Here is a 20,289-nt window from a genome sequence, read left to right on the forward strand (position 1 = left end):
TTTTTTGGTTTTTTTTTTTTTTTTTTTTTTTTTTGGACGACCCGTGTAGATATTTGAGAGCCAATTATCTCCAAGGAGGCATCCCATCAAATATTGGAAACCTTTCTTATCTTACCATCCTGTAAGTTAACTGTAATGGCAATTTTAATTATCAAATATATATATATATATATTTATTATGTATGCATTTTTTTTTTTTGCCCTTTTGGTATTGATGGCATTCAAAATTAACATGTAGGGATTTATCAAGCAATTTGCTGAAAGGGGCTATACCTTCATCAATTGGTCGCCTTACTAGACTACGTTCTTTGTAAGTTCTTGAATTATATTACTATCTTTATATATGCTCTTGTTTAAGAAAATGCACGCCCTGTATTAATTAGTATAATACTAATTCTATTCCTCCTCAGGAACTTGTCCACCAACTTTTTTTCTGGAGAAATCCCAGATATTGGAGTTTTAAGCACTTTTGGGAGCAATGCGTGAGTTACTCTGTCAATTATGTTCCCATAACATTTTGTGTGCTTTTTCTTACCAGTCTAAAATAGTAATACTCCGTAACATGCTGTTTTGGTTAGTATAAAACCTTTTATTGTTTGTGTGTTATTTATAGAAAATTTTTGTGTTTACTTACATAAAAGAAAGCACTTAGTTGTTAAACAACCAAAACAAGCATGCAAAGGATATGAGAAGATAGAAAAGACTTACAAAGCTAATTGTAGTATGCTTTAAAAGGACTAAATATCCTGCACTTTTTAGTTTTACTTTTATGAGTGTTAGCTTCTGAAAGTCCTTTGGTTCTTCAGGTTTACTGGTAATCTAGATCTTTGTGGACAGCAAGTGCACAAACCTTGTCATACCTCATTCGGGTTCCCGGCAGTGCTACCTCATACCGAGAGCGATGAAGCAGTAGGCAAGTTGTGGTCCATTTGTTGCCTATGGCAATTTGATGGGAAATTTGAACTTCAGCTTCGTTTACCACATTCACTTGTATAAATTTAGTATGCTAATTGTGGCGTCTTCACTATTAATTGGATATCTGCAGTCCCTGCCAAAAGACGATCATCTCACTATATAAGAGGGTTGATCATTGGTGCAATGTGCATACTGGGCCTTGCTCTTGTGGTTCTCCTTTTGTTCCTTTGGGTTCGTTTGTTATCAAAGAAAGAAAGAGCAGCTAAACGATACTCCGAAGTTAGAAAGCAAAAAGTTCATGAAGCAAGTAAGATTCGTGCACTTTCTTGCATTCAGACTTCATGTTTCTCACTATCAATATACTCCTAAAATGTTTTAACCTTCAAACAGGCACAAAACTTATTACGTTCCACGGTGACCTTCCGTACCCCTCGTGTGAGATCATAGAAAAGCTAGAGGCACTTGATGAAGAAGATGTAGTTGGCTCTGGTGGGTTTGGTACCGTGTACCGGATGGTCATGAATGATTGTGGAACATTTGCTGTTAAAAGGATCGATAGAAGCCGAGAGGGATCAGATCAAGTGTTTGAGAGGGAGTTGGAAATATTGGGCAGCATAAAGCACATAAACTTGGTGAACCTTCGTGGTTACTGCAGGCTTCCGGCTTCAAGACTTCTTATCTATGATTATCTTGCTATGGGCAGTTTAGATGATTTCTTGCATGGTAAATAATTAAGCACTTGTGATCATACGAGCTTCTATTTAACCCTGAGTTTCATTTATTTTAACGGTTTAGCAATTGTTAGAATATAAAACTATTGTTAGCCAACCTCCGAACTAAACTGCTTAAGATTTTAGTACAATTGTAAACTAACAGCAATAGTAAAAACTTTGGAATGAAATGCTAACTAGTGTTGTTTCTCTTCATTTTTGCTAGAACATGGGTCAGAAGGTCAATCTTTAAACTGGAGTGATCGATTAAAAATAGCCCTCGGTTCTGCTCGAGGGCTAGCTTACCTACATCATGACTGCTCTCCAAGGATTGTCCACCGCGATATAAAATCGAGCAACATTCTCCTTGATGAAAACTTGGAGCCCCATGTGTCTGACTTTGGTCTCGCGAAGCTGTTGGTTGATGAGGATGCCCATGTCACAACCGTTGTCGCTGGCACTTTCGGTTACTTGGCACCAGGTCTGTCCACTTTTCTTTCTTTAATGCATCTTGTTTTCTCATATAATTTCATGTGCTCATATTGTTGTTACTGACGGATTTTTATTGCAGAGTATCTTCAAAGCGGGAGAGCCACCGAGAAGTCGGATGTGTACAGCTTTGGAGTGCTTTTGCTTGAGCTTGTCACTGGAAAGAGACCAACTGATCCATCTTTTGTAAAGAGGGGCTTAAATGTTGTTGGTTGGGTAAAGCTTCCCTACCCATTTTGATTCCTTTCAATAAGGCTGCAACTAATAATAAATATGAAAGCTAGAAATTGAACTTTGATTGTTTACAGTTGAACACACTATTGAAAGAAAACCGATTGGAGGACATAGTGGACAAAAGGTGCAAAGACGTGGATGCGGAGACTATCGAAGCAATCCTCGAAATAGCTGCGAGGTGTACCGATGCAAATCCAGATGATCGGCCGTCGATGAACGAGGTGTTGCAGTTGCTAGAACAAGAGGTCATGTCACCTTACCCAAGTGAATTTTACGAGTCCCATTCAGATTATTCTTGACGAGAATGTGCTGCTTATTTTCTCCCCCATCTTTGTGAGTGTTTTTTGGCCCCTTTCTTGGGGGCTTGTAAAAAGTGAAATGTTTGCTTTGAAATGGTTTCTCACATTTTTCCTCCAAAAGATGAGGAGCCTAAACTTATTTTATTATGGAGAAAAGATTAGAAGCTTAAATTTGTCCCCATATTCCACTGTGAGAACTAGCATAAATTCTAATTCTTCCAATAAATGACTTGTTAAATTAAGAAGGAAAAGAACACATAGAAACAGTTATTTTTCGACAAACGGACTATTAAATTATCATATTATTCCTGTGCCTGCTTAAAAAACTCAAATCTTTCTCTTCCCCCTATTAAATTATCATACTGCTCTGATTATTTCCATTAAATAATTAAATGACAGTATTGTTCACTTTGCGGATTTGAATTTTCAATTCGAGTTGAGATATGATATTTTTAAGAGTTTTTTACTGTAGCAGAAAAGGTTAGATGTGATATTTTTTGAGAATTTTTTATTATAAAAATTTAAAATTGAAAACTCAAATTGGTGAAATGAATGATGCTTATATTCATAATATTGCTGGAAAAATATGAGAAAGATTTTGTGAGGTAATTAAAAACTTTCAATGACTGCTTATTAACTCAACTATAATAATTAAAACGACAACATAAGGAACAACATCTTGAGTTAGTTAAACAGCTCATTTTAGGCCCTCAGTCACGGATTTAGAATTTAAATTCAGTGGGTATAAATTGAACTAATTTAAAAAGTACAACTTTTTTTATATTTTATTAGTAATAAATATCATTAGTAACCGGCATGTTCCGCGATAGGGTGAGCTAATTCGCCATATCGGTAGGTTGAAATTATAAAGATCTTTGGATTAAAAATGTGTGGTCCAAATTGATCAGTCCCATAAAAATAAAAATGAACATGACTTATCTAATCAAAATCTGTCCTTCGTATTATTTTTAAAAGAAAAAATAATAAAAAAAAAACTTTTATTCGCACACACGCACGTCATATTTAGTTCATAAATTAAAATTATTTTTAATTTATATGTATCTTTATGAGAGAAAATATTAAAACGAATTATGAATACGAGAGCTTGATCGGAGCTCGTGCCGGCGGAGGAGGTGCGGATATGCACCGCCTTGGAGAGGGGAGCTTGGGGTCGAGGAAGGCCGGAGTAGATCGCGTGAGTCCAAAGCTTACCATCGGAGGCGCGAGATGAGAGCTTCATCGAAGGAGTTCGCCATATCCACGGCGTTCGCGAGGGAGCATGACTGGCGTTCGTCCGACGAGAGAGAGAGGAAGCGTATCAACGGAGAGAGAAAGAGGGAGGGGAGAGAGAGAAGGGAGATCTCCTCATCCGGAGGCCGTGAACTTGGCGGTGCCGTCGAAGCCGTCGATCTCCTCATGTGGGTTTCGATTGCCTTGTCGTGTGCGGAGATGTAGCCTTCGGGCATTCTGGCGGCGAAGATGCTGAGGGAGTTATATTGAGAGAGGATGTGGAAGGGGCAAAAGTGGGTTGGGGTGGGGCGGTGTTGATACGGAATCGGAAACGGTGGATCAGATCCGCAGGAATTTGGGATTTTAGACTGAACGACCAGAATTTGGGATTTTAGAATTTGTGAACTTGTTTGTGTTTTGGAAATTAATTTTTGTAATATTGAAAGTGTATTTTGTGGGAAAATTTTAGTGAAATTTGTGTGATGGGCTTGATTTTAGATTTGTAAATCAGTTTCTGTAAAATCAGTTTGATTATCATTTTTTTTCCGCTGCTGAGTTTGATTACGAAATACTTTAGTAAAATCAGTTTGTGAAATTTATGAGTTTGAGATAGAATAAGAACAAAAATTGTGTAACAAATAATTTTAAAAATTAGATCCATTGCCGTTGGGTTCAATAGTTTTTTTTTTTTTTTTTTTTTTGGGAATATAATGTGTTTTTTTTTTTAAAACAAAAGTTAATCGTTTTAAGTTGTAATTTGACGTGGGAGGGTGTATGTGTACTCTCACTAGGATTAAATATGTGCGTTTAGTTGGTGTATTCATATCGTAATTTGAATTATAATTTGTGGTTTGTTACAGTATTTTCTCTCACAAAAAATATCATAAATTGAGAATAATTTTAAATCATGATTCTGAATTCATAAATTAAATGTTCACTTAGATTTAACCCTATCTGTAGAGTCAATTAGCTCACCTTATGGTAAACGTCCCTAGTTTTAACTAGTATAATTCCATGTGCGATGTACATAGAGAATAATCCGGATATTAAGTTTTAATTACCATGTTATTAAATATATAGAATTTAGATATAAATTCTCAAAAAGAAAAAAATGAAAAGAAAAATTAAAGTTTCAGAAGAATAAAAGGGGTAAAAAATAACTAAATTGAAAAAATAAATTAGTTTAGGGCAAATTTTAAAAAGGGGCCAAAAAATAACTAAAATAAAGAAATATTGGACAAAAATGGAGAAGAAATAAAGTTTCTAGAGAAAAAATGAAAAAATAAAGTTTTAGGGGAAAATTAAAAAAATGTAAAAAAAGACTATCGAAATAAATAAGTTTTAGGGTACTATCATAAATGAATATGTGCGTAGAAAAATATAATTTTTTTGAAGAAAAAAGAAAAAAGAGAAAGATGAGCTAAAAGAGGGAAAAAAAACCATGGGGAGTAAAAAAAAAATGTTCATTATTGTTCACGTTTTCAATTTAAATGATTGCGTTTTGGTCGAAAAGCGCGTGCTATAAGTTTTAATTACCGTGTTATTAAGCATATAAAATTTGAATATTAAATCTCAAACAGAAAAAATGAAAAAAAAAGTTTTAGAAGAAAAAAAAGGGTAAAAAAAGAACTAAAATGAAGAAATAAATGATTTTTAGGGTAAAAGTGACCAAAATGAAAAAATAAAGCTTCAAGGTATAAATGTTTTTTAAAAAATGGGTCAAAAATGGACCAAAGCTAAAAATAAATAAAGTTTATAGGAGAAAAACAAAAAAAAAAAGTTTTAAGGGAAAATAAAAAAAGGTAAAAAAAGACCATCGAAATAAATAAGTTTCAGAGTACTGTTAGAAAGATGAGAGAAAAAGGGTAAAAAGGCCATGGAGGGAAAAAATTGCACTTCATTATTGTTCACCTTTCGACCAAACAGTGACCTTATTGTCGAAAGTGGCGTGAACAGAAAAGCGGATTCCGCTTTCTTTAGATCTCTCTATAGTGCATATGGGTTGATTTGTTTTTTCGTTTTTTCTTTTGCCATGGACATGGGTCTCTTTGATTTCTTTTTCTTTTTTTTTTTTTTTTTTTTTTGTGAAAAGGGGTCTCTTCAATTAAAAACATAAAAAATGGCGTAAAAGACAAACGGATGTTAACTCCGTTTAGAACGTAGCAAAAGACCAACAAACCCCCAATAGGAGATGAATGAGAGGGGGTAAAAAAGGGCAAAGAGGGTGTTTCACTGTTTAATGCACAGTGAATCCACCCCTCTCCTTCTCTCAAAAAGGGAAAAAATGAAAGGAAAAAAAAGGGTTTCAGAAGGAAAAAAAATGGGTAAAAAAAGAATTAAAATGAAGAAATAAATAAGTTTTAGAGCAAAAATGACCAAAATGAAAAAAATAAATAATCAGCTTAAAAATTTTTAAAAAAAGGGCTCAAAAATGGACCAAAGCAAAAAAGAAATAAAGTTTATGGGAGAAAAAAAAAAGTTTTAGCAAAAGACCAAAATGCCCTCGACATGAGATGAATGAGAGGGGGATAAAAAAGGGAAAGAGAAAAAACACCGGAAAGAGTAAAAACACCCTCTCCTTTAATATATTTATAATGTTTATAAATAGAAATATGAACATCAAACAAATCTTGTAAAATTAAAAAGGTTCATAATTTCTATAATCACTTACATAAGTTTTTTATGTTAATCATACGTTAATAATGACTCAATTGCCGGGTATTGAAGCTGATGAATTTTGGGTAGTAATCAAACTTTTGACATATACGTATTGAAGAAAAATTTTAAGACAAGAAAGTGACAGAGAAAAAAAAAAGGAGATAGAAGGGAAAAAATGAATGAAAACTGAAAATTGAACAAAAATCGTAGAAAACAAAAGAAAATAAATAAAGATTTGGGTGAGAAAATAATGAAAATAAAATCAACACAAAATTAAATATAATGGAGAGAGAACTAAGGCTGGAAAACTATCCCATTAAAAAAAATTATAAAAGGTGAAACAAAATAAAGTTTATAGTTACACACACGTTTCTCTCTCAATTTAAACAAAGGTAATTTTAACAAATATCCCTTAAAATGGTACCATTAAGGATTTTTAGGTCTCAACATTGACTTATTGAATTTTACCCCTTTAGAGTAAGTAATTTGAAAGATCATTATCTATAATTTGACAAATTAGGCTGGCGACGGGTCTTCGGTCACTGGCGGTGGGTCTCCAATCATTGATAGTGGCGTAATTTGAGAGATCACTATATATAATTTGAAAGATTATTATCAAAGAGGTAACCTATCACAATAAAAAGGTAGAACTCTAGAAGAATGTATTTAAGAGTCAGTTTTCACAATTTTCTCTTTAACAAGTAGTCCAACTTATGAAGTAATTACATAAAAACTTAGAGTAATTATATTTACACCCCAAAAATTTATTAGTACCCCACCAATTCATAATTTATGTTTATTACAATTTTACTTTGTATTAAAATTACATTAAAACCCACTAATATATCCTCATATTAACTATAAATGGAAATTGTATTTTTTTTAAATAAATGAAAGAGTATATACCCACATTAACTATAATTAAAACGTAATTTCAAAGGAATAGGGGAAAAAAAAAAAAAAAAAAACACACGGCCACATTTCTAGTAAAGCTAATTTCATCTTCATAAACCCTAAAACTTTCTCTATCAAATTCCTTGACAATTTTAACGGAGGTTCCAATTGAAAAAAAGAAAAGAAAAGAAAAAACATATCTCTTGAAGAGCCAACAAATGCTAAAATGATATCGATTCACAATATGCACAATTATAGATGGATTTCTTTTATTTTTGGGTTAAGGTCATACATACACATGGTGAAAGATGTCGTTGCAGATGGAAATTGTGGTTTTTGAAGGAGGAGGACGAGGAGTTTGGAAACAATTAATAAATAAAGGTAAATGGATTTTTATTTTATTTTATGAAAGGTAAATGGAATTGCAAGATTTAAAAAAAAAGGAAATATAACATTAATAATTGAAAGATATTATATTATTTTATAAATCAAATCAAGATTAAAATTAAGTAGGGATATGAGAGGGTTAAATTAAGTATTATGAAATTATATCTATAAAATGATAGATTTTTCAAATTGAGGATCATTAATGGGTAAAAGTATTAATGTATTGTTGCAAATATAACTACTCAAAAACTTATTATGAGAAATTTAGTTGAAGCCCAACAAAAGAAGCCCACAACTTGGTTGACTAGTAAGGGCACAGAAGACACTTCTTACAGAAATAATCCTCAATCAAACCAGCATTGCGTATATAATTCATTTTGTGCCCCCACTGGTCCTAAGGAGCATCTGCGTTTGGGCATTCTATCTAGTTAATGTGATGTGGGGCGTCGAATAAACGGTGGTATGAGTGAAAAATAAATCGGGAGAAAGAGGAAAATAAGTTGATATGAATTAAAATTAATAGATCAATAATTTATATAAGTTAATAAATAAGTTAAATTACTATTTTATTCATAATTTATCTGGTTATGAATTATAATTTAACAAGTTATTGTCCATAAATTACAATTTTTTTCCATAACTTATCTGGTTATGAACCATAACTTGAAAAATTTATTCATAACTTATCTAGTTATAAACAATAACTTGACAAGTTATGATTTATTAATTTCTATAACTGAAAATTGACCTATATATTTTTTAAGCTTTTCATATTAATCTATTTTCTATTATTTTCTAAATAAATTCATCTTTAGAGCAGAGTCTTTTGCGTTTTATTAGTGGACACGAGGATTTTTAAAATGAGGAAAGAAATGGAAGGATGACAATGATTTTTCTTTTATTTGAGCGACAAAAAAAAGGCCTTGAAAGCGACATTTATTGAAAAGGACGACGCGTAGTGTAAAAACAACAAAACTTTGGAAATTTAAGAAGTCCCAACATGCCCAACGCCTAGAGTAGTGCTGGAACTTCGGGTCGGCGGGCCGCCCGAAGCCTGAATTTTTTCGGGCTCGGGCGGGCCGGCCCAATTCCTGCCCGCCCAAGCAAGAAATTCGGGTTCGGGCTCGGGCAGCCCGAACTTGACATGTCCACCCTTGCCCGCCGCCGTCTAATCACCGTATACCGCCGTCTGCCGGGATTTTTTTGAATTTTTCCGACCAAGCCCGAACTGCCCGACCCGAAAATTGGGTGTGCCCGAATTGCCCGACCCGAAGCCTGAATTTTTGAATTTTTTTGAATTTTGCCCGAATTTTTTCCATCTGCCCGAATTGCCCGACCCGCCCGAGGTGCCCGAATACCCGAAAACGGCTAGTTTTTTGAATTTTGCCCGAATTCTGCCCAAAAACCTGAGTTGCCCGAAAACCTGAAAACGGCTATTTTTTAAATTTTTACCCGAATTCTGCTCGAAAATCCGAGTTCGTGTGTTCATTTCAAATTGTAATATATATATATATAAATAACTTAATATTAAAAAAAAATGTAAAAAATTCTGGCAATTTGGGCGGGCTCGTGCCGCCGAATACAAGTCCGCGGCCCGTTCAAGGTGAAATTCAGGCTCGGGCGGGCAGCCCAAAAATCTCAGGCGGGTCGGGTTCGGGCTCGGATAAATCCTCGGGTTTTTCAGGCGGTCGCGGGCGGCCCGTCTAAAGTTCCAGCACTAGCCTAGAGACTAGATATTCCTTTTCTTTTCTCTTGACTATTTGCATTTTTATGGACGTAATAATTGTAATATTGTCCAAAACGACGACGTCTTGTGTAAAAAACAGCAAAACTTTGATAATTTAAGAAGTTTCACGTGCAAACGCCTACGTAGGGGTGGCAATTCATGTTAGCGGGTTGTGTTCGTGTCGTGTTGACCCCCTCAGTTGACACGAATAGGTCTGACACGAACACAACTCGTTTATTAATAGTGTCGAAATACAAAATCCAAATACGACCTGTATATTGACGGGTTGATATGACACGACACGAATAACCTATTTATTAAACAAGTCATAAACGTGTCGTGTCAACCCGTTAATTACCTGTCAACCCGTTTATAAAATGGGTGATAAATGGGTCGTGTTAACCTATTTATGAACATGTTTATAAAAGAGGTGATAAATGGATCGTATTAACCTATTTCTGAACCTATTTTTGAATCTGTTTATAAAATGGGTAATAAACGGATTGTGTATTTGTGTTACCTAAATATGACACGTTTAATAAACGGGTAATGACGGGTCAATTACAGGTTGACGAGTCATCCTAAAAATGACACATTATTTAATTATGTATCCCTGATTCAACCTGATTTTGACCGATGCTTATTTATAATAAATTTAAACTCATTAATTTTGTGTGAATTTTAAATCGTGTCATCTTGTCAACCTTACGCCTACGTACTTTCTTTTGACTACAATTAGTTTTTTATTCCTCGAGAATGGAGAAGTAATGATATAAATGTCCACACACGATTTCTCCAATCACAATTATGCACTCTTTTTTTTTTTTCTCGTCTTTTTACTCAATAACGTCAAAATATCCAAAGAGAAAATATGGCAGACAACTCTACGCCAACTATCAGCGCCGGCAAGCTTCACAGCAAAGTGACAATCGTCACCGGCGGTGCCAGCGGCATCGGCGAGGCCACCGCACGACGCTTTGCTAACCATGGCGCACGCGCCGTCGTGATTGCCGACGTCCAGGACGAGAAAGGCCGAGAAGTCGCTGCGTCGATCGGCCTCCACCGCTGCGCCTACGTCCACTGCGACGTCTCCGATGAGGCCCAGGTCAAGTCCCTGGTCGACCACACCGTACGCACGTACGGACGCCTCGACGTCATGTTCAGCAACGCCGGCACGGCGAGCGAGTCGGAGCAGACCGTTCTGGACCTCGACATCTCGGCTCTCGATCGGCTCTTCGCCGTGAGCACGCGTGGTATGGCGGCGTGTGTGAAGCACGCAGCGAGGGCGATGGTGGAGGGCGGGATTAGGGGGAGCGTGGTGTGCACCGCGAGCACGTTTGGGAGGTTGGGGTCGGATAAGCTGACGGACTACACGATGTCGAAGCACGCGGTGGTGGGGCTGGTGAGGTCGGCGAGCTTGCAGCTCGGGAAGTACGGGATAAGGGTGAACGCTGTGTCGCCGGGGCCGATAATGACGCCGATGTTGCGGAAGGTTTTCGGTGAGGGGCCGGGGGTGGAGAAGCTGGTGGACGCGATGGTGTCGCTCAAGGGAGGCGGGCGGCTTGCGGCGGAGAGCGTGGCGGACGCTGTTGTGTTTTTAGGTTCTGATGAGTCGGAGTTTGTGACTGGACATGACTTGGCCGTGGACGGTGGTTTTATTCAGCAGCAGCTGGAGGTATAGATCAAGTTATTTGTGATTTGTATTTTTCTTTCTTTTTTATTTTACTTTTTTACAGTGGGGATTAGAATCCTACACAAAATAAAATGTAAATTTACTGTACGACTATGCCGTGCAAATGCAATCAATCGGGTAATCTGTCTTTCATTTTTTGTTTTTGTTTTTTGTTTTGTTTTTGCTGAAAGCTGTCTATTGGCAATATTATAATGGCTTTCTCTATACCCCTTAAAAAAAAACCCACTCGCAGAACACCGACTGTTAAGATTATTTTTTAACTGTTAAATTTGTAAGTAAAGTAATTTTATATGCGTTGTAAATTTTTAATATAAATTTAAATATATCTAATCGTTAAAAATTTAATTTAATAATTAAAATATAATATTTTATCAGTGAATTATTTTTTAAGAGGTCTCACTTTAAAGGTTATAGTATGCGTTTCTAAATGTTGATCGGGTCAAAATAGCATGAGAGTAAAAGAATATATAGACAAATAATTTTCACAACAGATTGACTGCACATAATCTTATTAAAATTTTCATAAAAAAAGAATTAATTACAAAAATTTCTCATAAATTATGACTATTGTTATACTTTATTTTTTGAATTTTATTCCGTTAATAAAATTTTTCTTTTACTTTAACTATTAAAAATAACCACATGAGTACATCTGACTCAAAAAAAAGAGTATCATCGTAAAATGCACTTTTCTTTTAGGTTAGCATCAGAAAATGTGGAAAATTAGGTAATAAGCTGGAATCATTTGGAGGTTTTTTTGGCTGCTCTGTTTAATTTTTGAATCTTTTTCTTGATGGGTTAAAAATTTTAAAGGGGTAGAAAGAAAAGAAAAGTGTTCAGTAACATTTGGGAGTTTTGTTTTCTGGGTAAGGAAATTGGAGGGATTGATCTAAATTTGCTTGGTTGTTTGGATTGGAGGTTTTTTTTTTTTTTTTTTTTTTTTTTTAATTTTTTTGTGTGGGTTTTTTGGGAAGGGGTTTTTTTTTTTTTTTTTTTTTTTTTAAATTTTCTGAATTGGCTTTGTGGGATACGAATTAATGGAGTGGTTTTAAATTCTTTTTTGTTCTTTTTGGTTTGAAATTTTTCTGAATTGGCTTTGTGGGATACGAGTTCATGTGGTGGTGGGAGGAGGAGGTTGAGGTGCCAGGAGGTGGAGAGTTTGGGGAGGAAGATGACCATATTATTTTACCTTTTATTTTATCATATTAAATGTAAATTAAAAATTGCTGAGTAAATTAAGTATCGTTCATTTCACCGATTTGAGTTTTTAATTTTAAGTTTTTATAGTAAAAAACTCTCAGAAAATGTCACATTTAACTTTTTCTGTTACAGTGAAAAGTTTTTAAAAAATATCACATCTCAATTCGAATTAAAAATTTAAATCCGCAAAGTGAACGACTTCATGTATCAAATACCATACCTCAATGCATAACATGTGCAACTTTTGTTAGTCAAACAAATTGAAAGGAAAAAGTTATTAACGGAATAAAGATTAAAAAAAAACGAGCATTATGAATTAAAATTTAAAGATAAAATGTTATAAGAATTATAATTTAGAAGAAGTTTTTATAATTAATCCTGAAAAAAAAAACCCTTACTAATATAGTATATTTTTTCAAGTATCACTGTGGAAATCAACCAGCAAAAAACTATGACTGTGGAAATCACTTATATATATATATATATGTATTATAAAAACGCTTGGTCTTGTGACGTGGCTAAAGTTTCATCCCCATTCCGTTTTTTAAACTTTTCTTACTTTTGTTCTTTCCGCCCTCAATTATTTTTTATTCACATGTTTGTCCACTATTAATATTTTTTCTCATTTTCTGTCTTTTCTTACATATATTTTTCAATCCACTTTGTTGAATTATTTTTTTCCTCTAATTTTCTAATTAAAATATATTTTACAAATATGTCTTTAGTCAAGTACTTTTCTTATAATCTTTTATACATTTTCAGTTACATGTGTTTAATTAATTTTTTTTGTTTTTTTACCCCACTAAATTTTTTTTTCTCGAATATACTTTTAAGCAAACGTTTTTTTCCTTCTCAAATATATGCCCAAATTAGTTTGCTATTTGATTTATTTTTAAATATGTTTTATATTAAAAAACCACGAATGAAATAATTATACTCAAATATGCACTTACGTAAACATCATTTTCTTTTCTTTTCTATATGTACACCCTAATTTGCTCTTTATTTGATTTGTCCTGCTCAAAATATTTCTTTTAGCATGTACAATTTTATTTATAAACATATAACATTTAACAAAAAGATATGTTGTAATTAAAATACACATGATACATTTATTTTTTTCAAAATTTAATTTTTTATGGTGCACTGCGTCGAAAATTATACATCTATTTAATTGTTTCTTAAACTCTTATAATACTGTGTGTTTGAAAATTAAAATGAGTTTCTCAAATAAATTGGTCAAGTGGCTCACACACAGTGACGCGTGCGGAGTACACTCTCAAAACTAGTATATTTAATAAAACCATAAGGAACTTGTATGGTGCATTTTTTTTTACTAATCAATTATCAATAAGAATTGTCATTTCAACTCTTTGATTAAGTATTTAAAAATTTGATATCTTAGTGTCTACTTTAAAAAAACAATGATGTAAATATAAAACGACAACAAAGCTCTTATGAACAACAATAGTAAGGCCAACGCTAATTTTTGAATTAGTTTGGTAAATGGCATATTTCAATACGCATTTCAATTATCATGTGGTTCATCTTCTTAACGGAAAATTTATTTTTGAAATTGCAATGAAGTACACAAATAAGTGATTCCTAAGAAATCTCTCCGCCAAATTGTCTTATTGGCAATTGTACAGAGCAAAAGATATCCAGCTACAAGCAAAAGTGTTAGGAAAATATGGATGATACAAAGAAGAACAATAATAATTTATGGAAAACAAAATAACGAAATCGTTACAAACACGAAATCAACCTTTCTATCAAACTCGGAATTGGAATTGCAAGGATGTCGAGGCACGTGTACCATGCTTTCCTTAAAACAGATTCGTCTCCTCCGGCGAGTGCTTGAGGCAATGTTGGACGTTCGTCTCCCAGGATACAACGACAACGACGGTAACTCGAAGCACTATCGGAACCGTCCGGTGAACTAGAACTTGGACCTTCCCTCTATCACGAAAAACTGAACCACGAATGAAAACACACAAAGAACTCGCAAGAGAAGAGAGAATCGAAAGAAAGGAGACGAGAGAACTCAGAATTGTGTATACACAAATGGCTGGAGAGGCCCCTTTATATAGCCTGCTCCAGGGGATGTTACAAGGCTGGAATAAAGGTGAATAAAGGCCATTTATTCATGTCTTGATGATGATTCAATTCAGAGGTTATAGCCTCTGAAATTCCAGATGCATATGCTCCTAAGTATGTCTAGATTCGGAGGTTAAATGTCCATAAATCAATGGTTATTGCTGCAGTTTCTGCACCCTGCACTAATGCAGAGTTTAATCAACCACTAATGCAGCAGTTTCGGATTTTAGTTGGAAAAAATAAAAAGAAAAAATTACAAAAGGAAGCTCGCAGGAGCGGGTTTTTCGGTCCGGCATTTGTGTCCGCAGGTCGCGGGCACACACATTGGGCCCCAACCCGACGGGTCCGTGATTCGCACCCCCCTGCGGGTGAGAGAGCCTCTTTAGTATACATGCTTACCTAGGCTTCAAAGTGCAATCACTTATAAACACCACCAAGGTTTCATTCCTAGCCAATGTGGAATTTTTACAATTTCCAACTACATTAACCACTAAGTGCAATCACTTAGAACATCAATTTCTCATTCACCTAATATCCATTTTGTGTGTATGAATAATCAATTCGATCTCCTCGCGACGGAAAATGCAAATCTATCGAGACCCGTCCCAAAAACCTATTGGGCCCCATTCGAATATGGGCCTTTAAAACGGCTTAACAAGCCATTTTTCCAACAATCCTCCACATGAATGAAAAATTGACTGACGACCAGAAAACACAGACTCGACACGGTGATAGAGTTCTACAGTCGATGTCTGCAAAGGATAAGTAGGCGTTAACCCTTGAACCTTCCCTCGTGAGAATACATTAACTTTACTGGCTGACCAGTAGACGCGATGTACTTGAACTGTTCTGCCTTTGTGTAAACGTTAATATACCTCACATAGACATCTTCCTGACACAGTTCTGTTCTCATGGTTATGTTCATTTTGACCATGAACATCTACCTGGTTCTGTAAGAGTTTCTAAAGAATTGAGCCCTCACAATTCTCTTTTGAAGTGGCCCCACTTCTCTCTCACATATGTGATTTCTTAATGAAGAGTAACCCGTATTACTCCGCTCGGATTCCTGACGTATTCGACGCATAAGAATCATTAAAAACTGATGTTTAACCTCTTCTCGTACAGGTTTCACTGTTATCATCATAGGAATAGGCTGGGGTTACCCCCACAGTCAGCTGGTCTAAACAATTTAGCTGTCCCATTGAACCTAGATATTAGGATCTCCAGTCAGCTAGGTTGTGTTTCCATTGCTTCGACCTATTTATTTCATGGGCTTTAGTCTCATTCCTCTCGATGTCTTTTCAACTTGATCTATATTCAGTCCTTTAGTCAGCGGATCTGCAATATTGTCTTTAGACCTTATATAGTCAATGACTATGACTCCCATTGAGATCAGTTGTCTAATGGTATTATGTCGATGAAGTATATGTCTAGACTTACCATTATACATCGTATTGTGTGCTCTACCAATAGCTGATTGGCTATCACTGTGTATGCAAATTGCAGGTACAGGTTTCGGCCAATCCGGAATGTCCTCCAAGAAATGTCTAAGCCATTCAGCTTCTTCGCCACATTTATCTAATGCAACAAACTTAGCCTCCATCGTGGATCTGGTTATTACCGTTTGCTTAAAGGATTTCCATGAAATAGCTGCACCACCCAAGGTGAATACATATCCACTGGTAGCCTTAGAATCCTGTGTATCGGATATCCAACTTGCGTCAGAGTATCTAAAATAGCAGGTTCTCTTGTAAAATGCAGTCCATAGTCACGAGTTTATCTTAAGTACCTCAGTACTCCGACAATAGCTTTCCAGTGGTCATCTCCTGGGTTACTCGTAAATCTGCTCAATCTACTTACAGTGAAGGCAATATCTGGTCTTGTACAGCTCATTAAGTACATCAGACTGCCAATCACTCTAGCATACTCCACCTGGGATATGCTTTCCCCTCTATTTTTGGACAGATGTTAACTTATATCAATAGGAGTTCTGGCTATACCAGAATCATCTTTATTAAACTTGTCAAGTATCTTGTCCACGTAATGTGACTGAGTTAATATGAGACCTTCAGACACCCTTTTGATTTTGATCCCCAAAATCACATCAGCTGGTCTCATATCTTTCATGTCAAACCTTGAGTTCAACATGTGTTTGGTAGATTTGACCATCCGATCACTGCTACCTACAATTATTATGTCGTCTACATACAGACAAAGAATGACATAACTGTCTTCTGTATTCTTGACATAAACACATTTGTCACACTCGTTGATTTTGAATCCATTTGACATCATAACATCGTTAAATTTCTTATGCCATTATTTTGGTGCTTGTTTCAGTTTGTACAAAGACTTCACCAATTTGCAGACTTTCTTCTCTTGTCCTGGAGCTACACAACCCTCAGGTTGTTCCATGTAGATTTCTTCTTCCAGATCTCCATTTAGAAAGGCTGTCTTCACATCCATTTGATGGACTTCAAGATTCCGCAATGCAGCAATCGCTAGTATCATCCTTATAGATGTTATTCTCGTCACAGGAGAATATGTGTCAAAGTAATCAAGGCCTTCTCATTTTCTATAACCTTTTATTACTAGTATGGCCTTATATTTGTCAATTGTTCCATCTGTCTTCATTTTCCGTTTAAAAATCCATTTAGAACCTAGTAGTTTATTTCCTGGCGGAAGGTCTACAAGTTTCCAAGTATGATTTTGTAAGATGGAATCTATTTTACTCTTTATGGTTTCTTTCCATAAAGGACCCTCAGTTGAGCTCACAGCTTCTTTATACGTTTAAGGTTCAGCCGCTAGCATATAGGTTAGCAAATCTGGTCCGAAAGACTTTTCTATTCTTGCCCTCTTGCTTCGTCTAGGCTCTTCCTCTGTTTTCACATTTCCATCGTTTTCAAAATTATGACTACAATCTTCTATGATTGTCTCAAAACTTCGTTTTGACGAACTTGGCTCATCTTCCTTAGTCTTACATAGAAATACATGTTCAAAGAATGATGCATTCCTAGACTCTATTATCGTGTTCTTGTGTATGTCAGGGTTTTTAGATTCGTGCACAAGGAACTGATATGCGGTACTGTTATGAGCATACCCAATGAAGATGCAATCAACCATTTTCAGACATATTTTCATCTTCTTTGGTGTTGGAGCCATTACCTTAGCCAAACACCCTCACACGTTAATTATGATATATATGGAATTGTACAGAGCAAAAGATGTTCAGCTACAAGCAAAAGATGTTTTAAAAAAATGTTAAGGACACTAGATCAATATAGTCAAAATCAACTCTTGATTGGAAAAAGATAAGGACTATTATGAACTTGAAATGAATTGGTATAAATTTGATGTCATATTTTAAAATAGAGTATTTTTTAGTAGGACAATCATATTAGCAGTGTGTTAAATATGATCAGAATTACATTATATTGAAAAAATATTCAGAACATAAGTTTTTTAATACAGATTTGATAACTGAAATTAGGGAACTGCCGGTAGATCATTTTCTCTAGTCCTAATAGAGAAGCTCCTCAAAATATAAAATGTTGATAACCAAAAAAATACAGAACATGCCCCCACCCCCCCCTCCCTTTTTTTTTTACCTAAGATTTTCATAGTTGGGGACTTTGGCACTACCCATTTGGCATACATATTAAATCGCCTTAAATTAACACGTGATTGTGCAAACACCCAACTTGCACAAAACTCCAAAAAGGGGTATTGCGTGGTGTACTATACTATTGTGGTGCACTATACAAGGAACAAAACTCTGCGTTTGGTTTAAAGATTCGTGACATGATTCGAATTATGGTTTGTGGATCACTATAATATTTTTTCTCACAAAAAATATACGTAAATCGAAAATAATTCTGAATCATAATTCTGAATTTATCAATCAAATGTTTGCGTTGTGTACTATACTATTGTGGTGTACTATACAAGGAACAAAAAAAGAGGTATTGCTTGGTGTACTATACTATTGTGATGTACAATACAAGGAACAAAACTCTAAAAAGAGGTATTGCGTGGTGTACTATACTATTGTGGTGTACTATACAAGGACAGCTCGTGTTGAACTAGTTATGTGGTTAGACTTAACCGTGGTAATAAATAACGTTTGTTGATATTGTGTTAACTAGTTGCTGCCATTGGAATTGAAAATAGCGACGCTATCATACTATTTAACAAGAAGAAAGTATAATAAAGTAGCCCTATAATCGTTGTGTTGCATTCGAGGTGCATACGTAAACAAAACTAAAGAGACAATTCTATCCATTACTATCATTTTATAGGTATATGCTTATTATTATTCGCAACGTGCCTATCTATGATGCAGTACCCGCAGACTATATAGCAGTTTATGTCATCTATATATTTTTAAAAAATAATTTTGAAGATATCAATTGCAATCAGTTTTATATTCTCTAATATTTTAATCAATTCGATTCATTTCACCGATTTAAGTTTAAAATTTAAGTTTTATTATAGTAAAAAATAATTTTGAAGATATCAATCTCAATCAGTTTTAAATTCTCTAATATTTTAATCAATTAATTCATTTTACGCATTCGAGTTTAAAATTTTAATTTTTTTATATGAAAAAGTTTTTAAAAATAATCACATCTAATTTTTTTGTTACAGTAAAAAATTTTCACATAAAGTCACATATCAACTGAAATTAAAAACTCGAATCAACGACCCAAACGACCTCAAATTTTTTTATATAACTCGGTTGTATAACTTATTTATTATAGGCCAGTCCAACATCATATCAGATCCCTCTTAGAAATTAGCAAAAATGTCTATATGTTTTTAAAAAATAATTTTGAAGATATCAATCTCAATCATTTTTATATTCTCTAATATTTTAATCAATCAAATACTTTCATATAACTCGGTTGTATAACTTATTTATTATAGGCCAGTCCAACATCACATCAGATCCCTCTTAGAAAATTAGCAAAAATGGAAGACGCATGCATTATTCCAAGCAAGAAAAAGCTTGACGGTAAAGTAGCTATCGTCACCGGCGGCGTCAGCGGCATAGGCGAGGCCACAGCTCGAAGCTTCGCGGCTCACGGCGCGCACGCCATCGTGATAGCGGATGTCCAGGACGAGAAAGGCCAAGACGTCGCCGTTTCAATCGGCCCCGAGCGCTGCAGCTACGTCCACTGCGACGTCACCGACGAGGAGCAAGTCAAAACCCTAGTCGAATCCACCGTCGAGAAGTACAGACGCCTCGACGTCATGTTCAGCAACGCCGGCGTCCCAAGCACCTCCGACCAGACAGTCCTCGACTTTGACCTCTCGGCGCTTGAGCGGCTCTTCGCCGTGAACGTGCGCGGCATGGCGGCGTGTGTGAAGCACGCGGCGCGGGTGATGGTGAAGGGAGGGAGCGTGATATGCACGGCGAGCGTGTCGGCGAGCCTCGGATACGAGAAGTTCACGGACTACGTGATGTCAAAGCACGCGGTGCTGGGGCTGGTGCGGTCGGCCAGCCTGCAGCTGGCGCCGCGAGGCGTCCGCGTCAATGCGGTGTCGCCGGGGCCGATCGGGACTCCGCTGCTACGTGACTTGTTGAGGGTGGGAGAGGAGGAACTGGAGAAGTTTGTGGAGTCCAACGCCGCGCTTAAGATAGGGACGGTGATGAAGGAGAGGCACGTGGCTGAGGCGGTGTCGTTTTTGGCCTCCGATGAGTCAGAGTTTATTACCGGTCATAACCTGGCCGTTGATGGTGGCTTAAGTCACTAG

General features: G+C 35.7%; 3 protein-coding genes across 3 annotated transcripts in view; all 3 read left to right on the plus strand.

Annotated features, from left to right (window-relative positions):
- The window catches only part of LOC21393401 (LRR receptor-like serine/threonine-protein kinase FEI 1), a 4,004-nt gene extending 1,182 nt beyond the window's left edge, over positions 1 to 2,822 (plus strand). Inside the window, exons 5-13 of the mRNA XM_024176197.1 lie at positions 50 to 121; positions 239 to 310; positions 411 to 482; positions 807 to 913; positions 1,046 to 1,222; positions 1,306 to 1,638; positions 1,852 to 2,106; positions 2,197 to 2,330; positions 2,423 to 2,822. Of these exons, the coding sequence (XP_024031965.1) occupies positions 50 to 121; positions 239 to 310; positions 411 to 482; positions 807 to 913; positions 1,046 to 1,222; positions 1,306 to 1,638; positions 1,852 to 2,106; positions 2,197 to 2,330; positions 2,423 to 2,647 (1,447 nt within the window). The 3' untranslated portion in view covers positions 2,648 to 2,822. The remainder of the gene's footprint in view (positions 1 to 49; positions 122 to 238; positions 311 to 410; positions 483 to 806; positions 914 to 1,045; positions 1,223 to 1,305; positions 1,639 to 1,851; positions 2,107 to 2,196; positions 2,331 to 2,422) is intronic.
- A 7,536-nt stretch (positions 2,823 to 10,358) lies between these two features.
- On the plus strand, positions 10,359 to 11,441 carry LOC21393403 ((-)-isopiperitenol/(-)-carveol dehydrogenase, mitochondrial). The gene has a single exon (XM_024176199.1). The coding sequence runs from the start codon at positions 10,414 to 10,416 to the stop codon at positions 11,221 to 11,223; it is 810 nt and encodes a 269-aa protein (XP_024031967.1). The 5' UTR covers positions 10,359 to 10,413; the 3' UTR covers positions 11,224 to 11,441.
- Positions 11,442 to 19,503: 8,062 nt separating this feature from the next.
- LOC21393404 ((-)-isopiperitenol/(-)-carveol dehydrogenase, mitochondrial) lies at positions 19,504 to 20,289 on the plus strand. Its single transcript, XM_010114291.1, has one exon. It carries the CDS (start codon positions 19,504 to 19,506, stop codon positions 20,287 to 20,289), a length of 786 nt encoding a protein of 261 aa, XP_010112593.1.

This window comes from Morus notabilis, unplaced genomic scaffold, assembly GCF_000414095.1.
Source record: "Morus notabilis unplaced genomic scaffold, ASM41409v2 Scaffold1960, whole genome shotgun sequence".
In the NCBI taxonomy this organism is placed as follows: domain Eukaryota; kingdom Viridiplantae; phylum Streptophyta; class Magnoliopsida; order Rosales; family Moraceae; genus Morus; species Morus notabilis.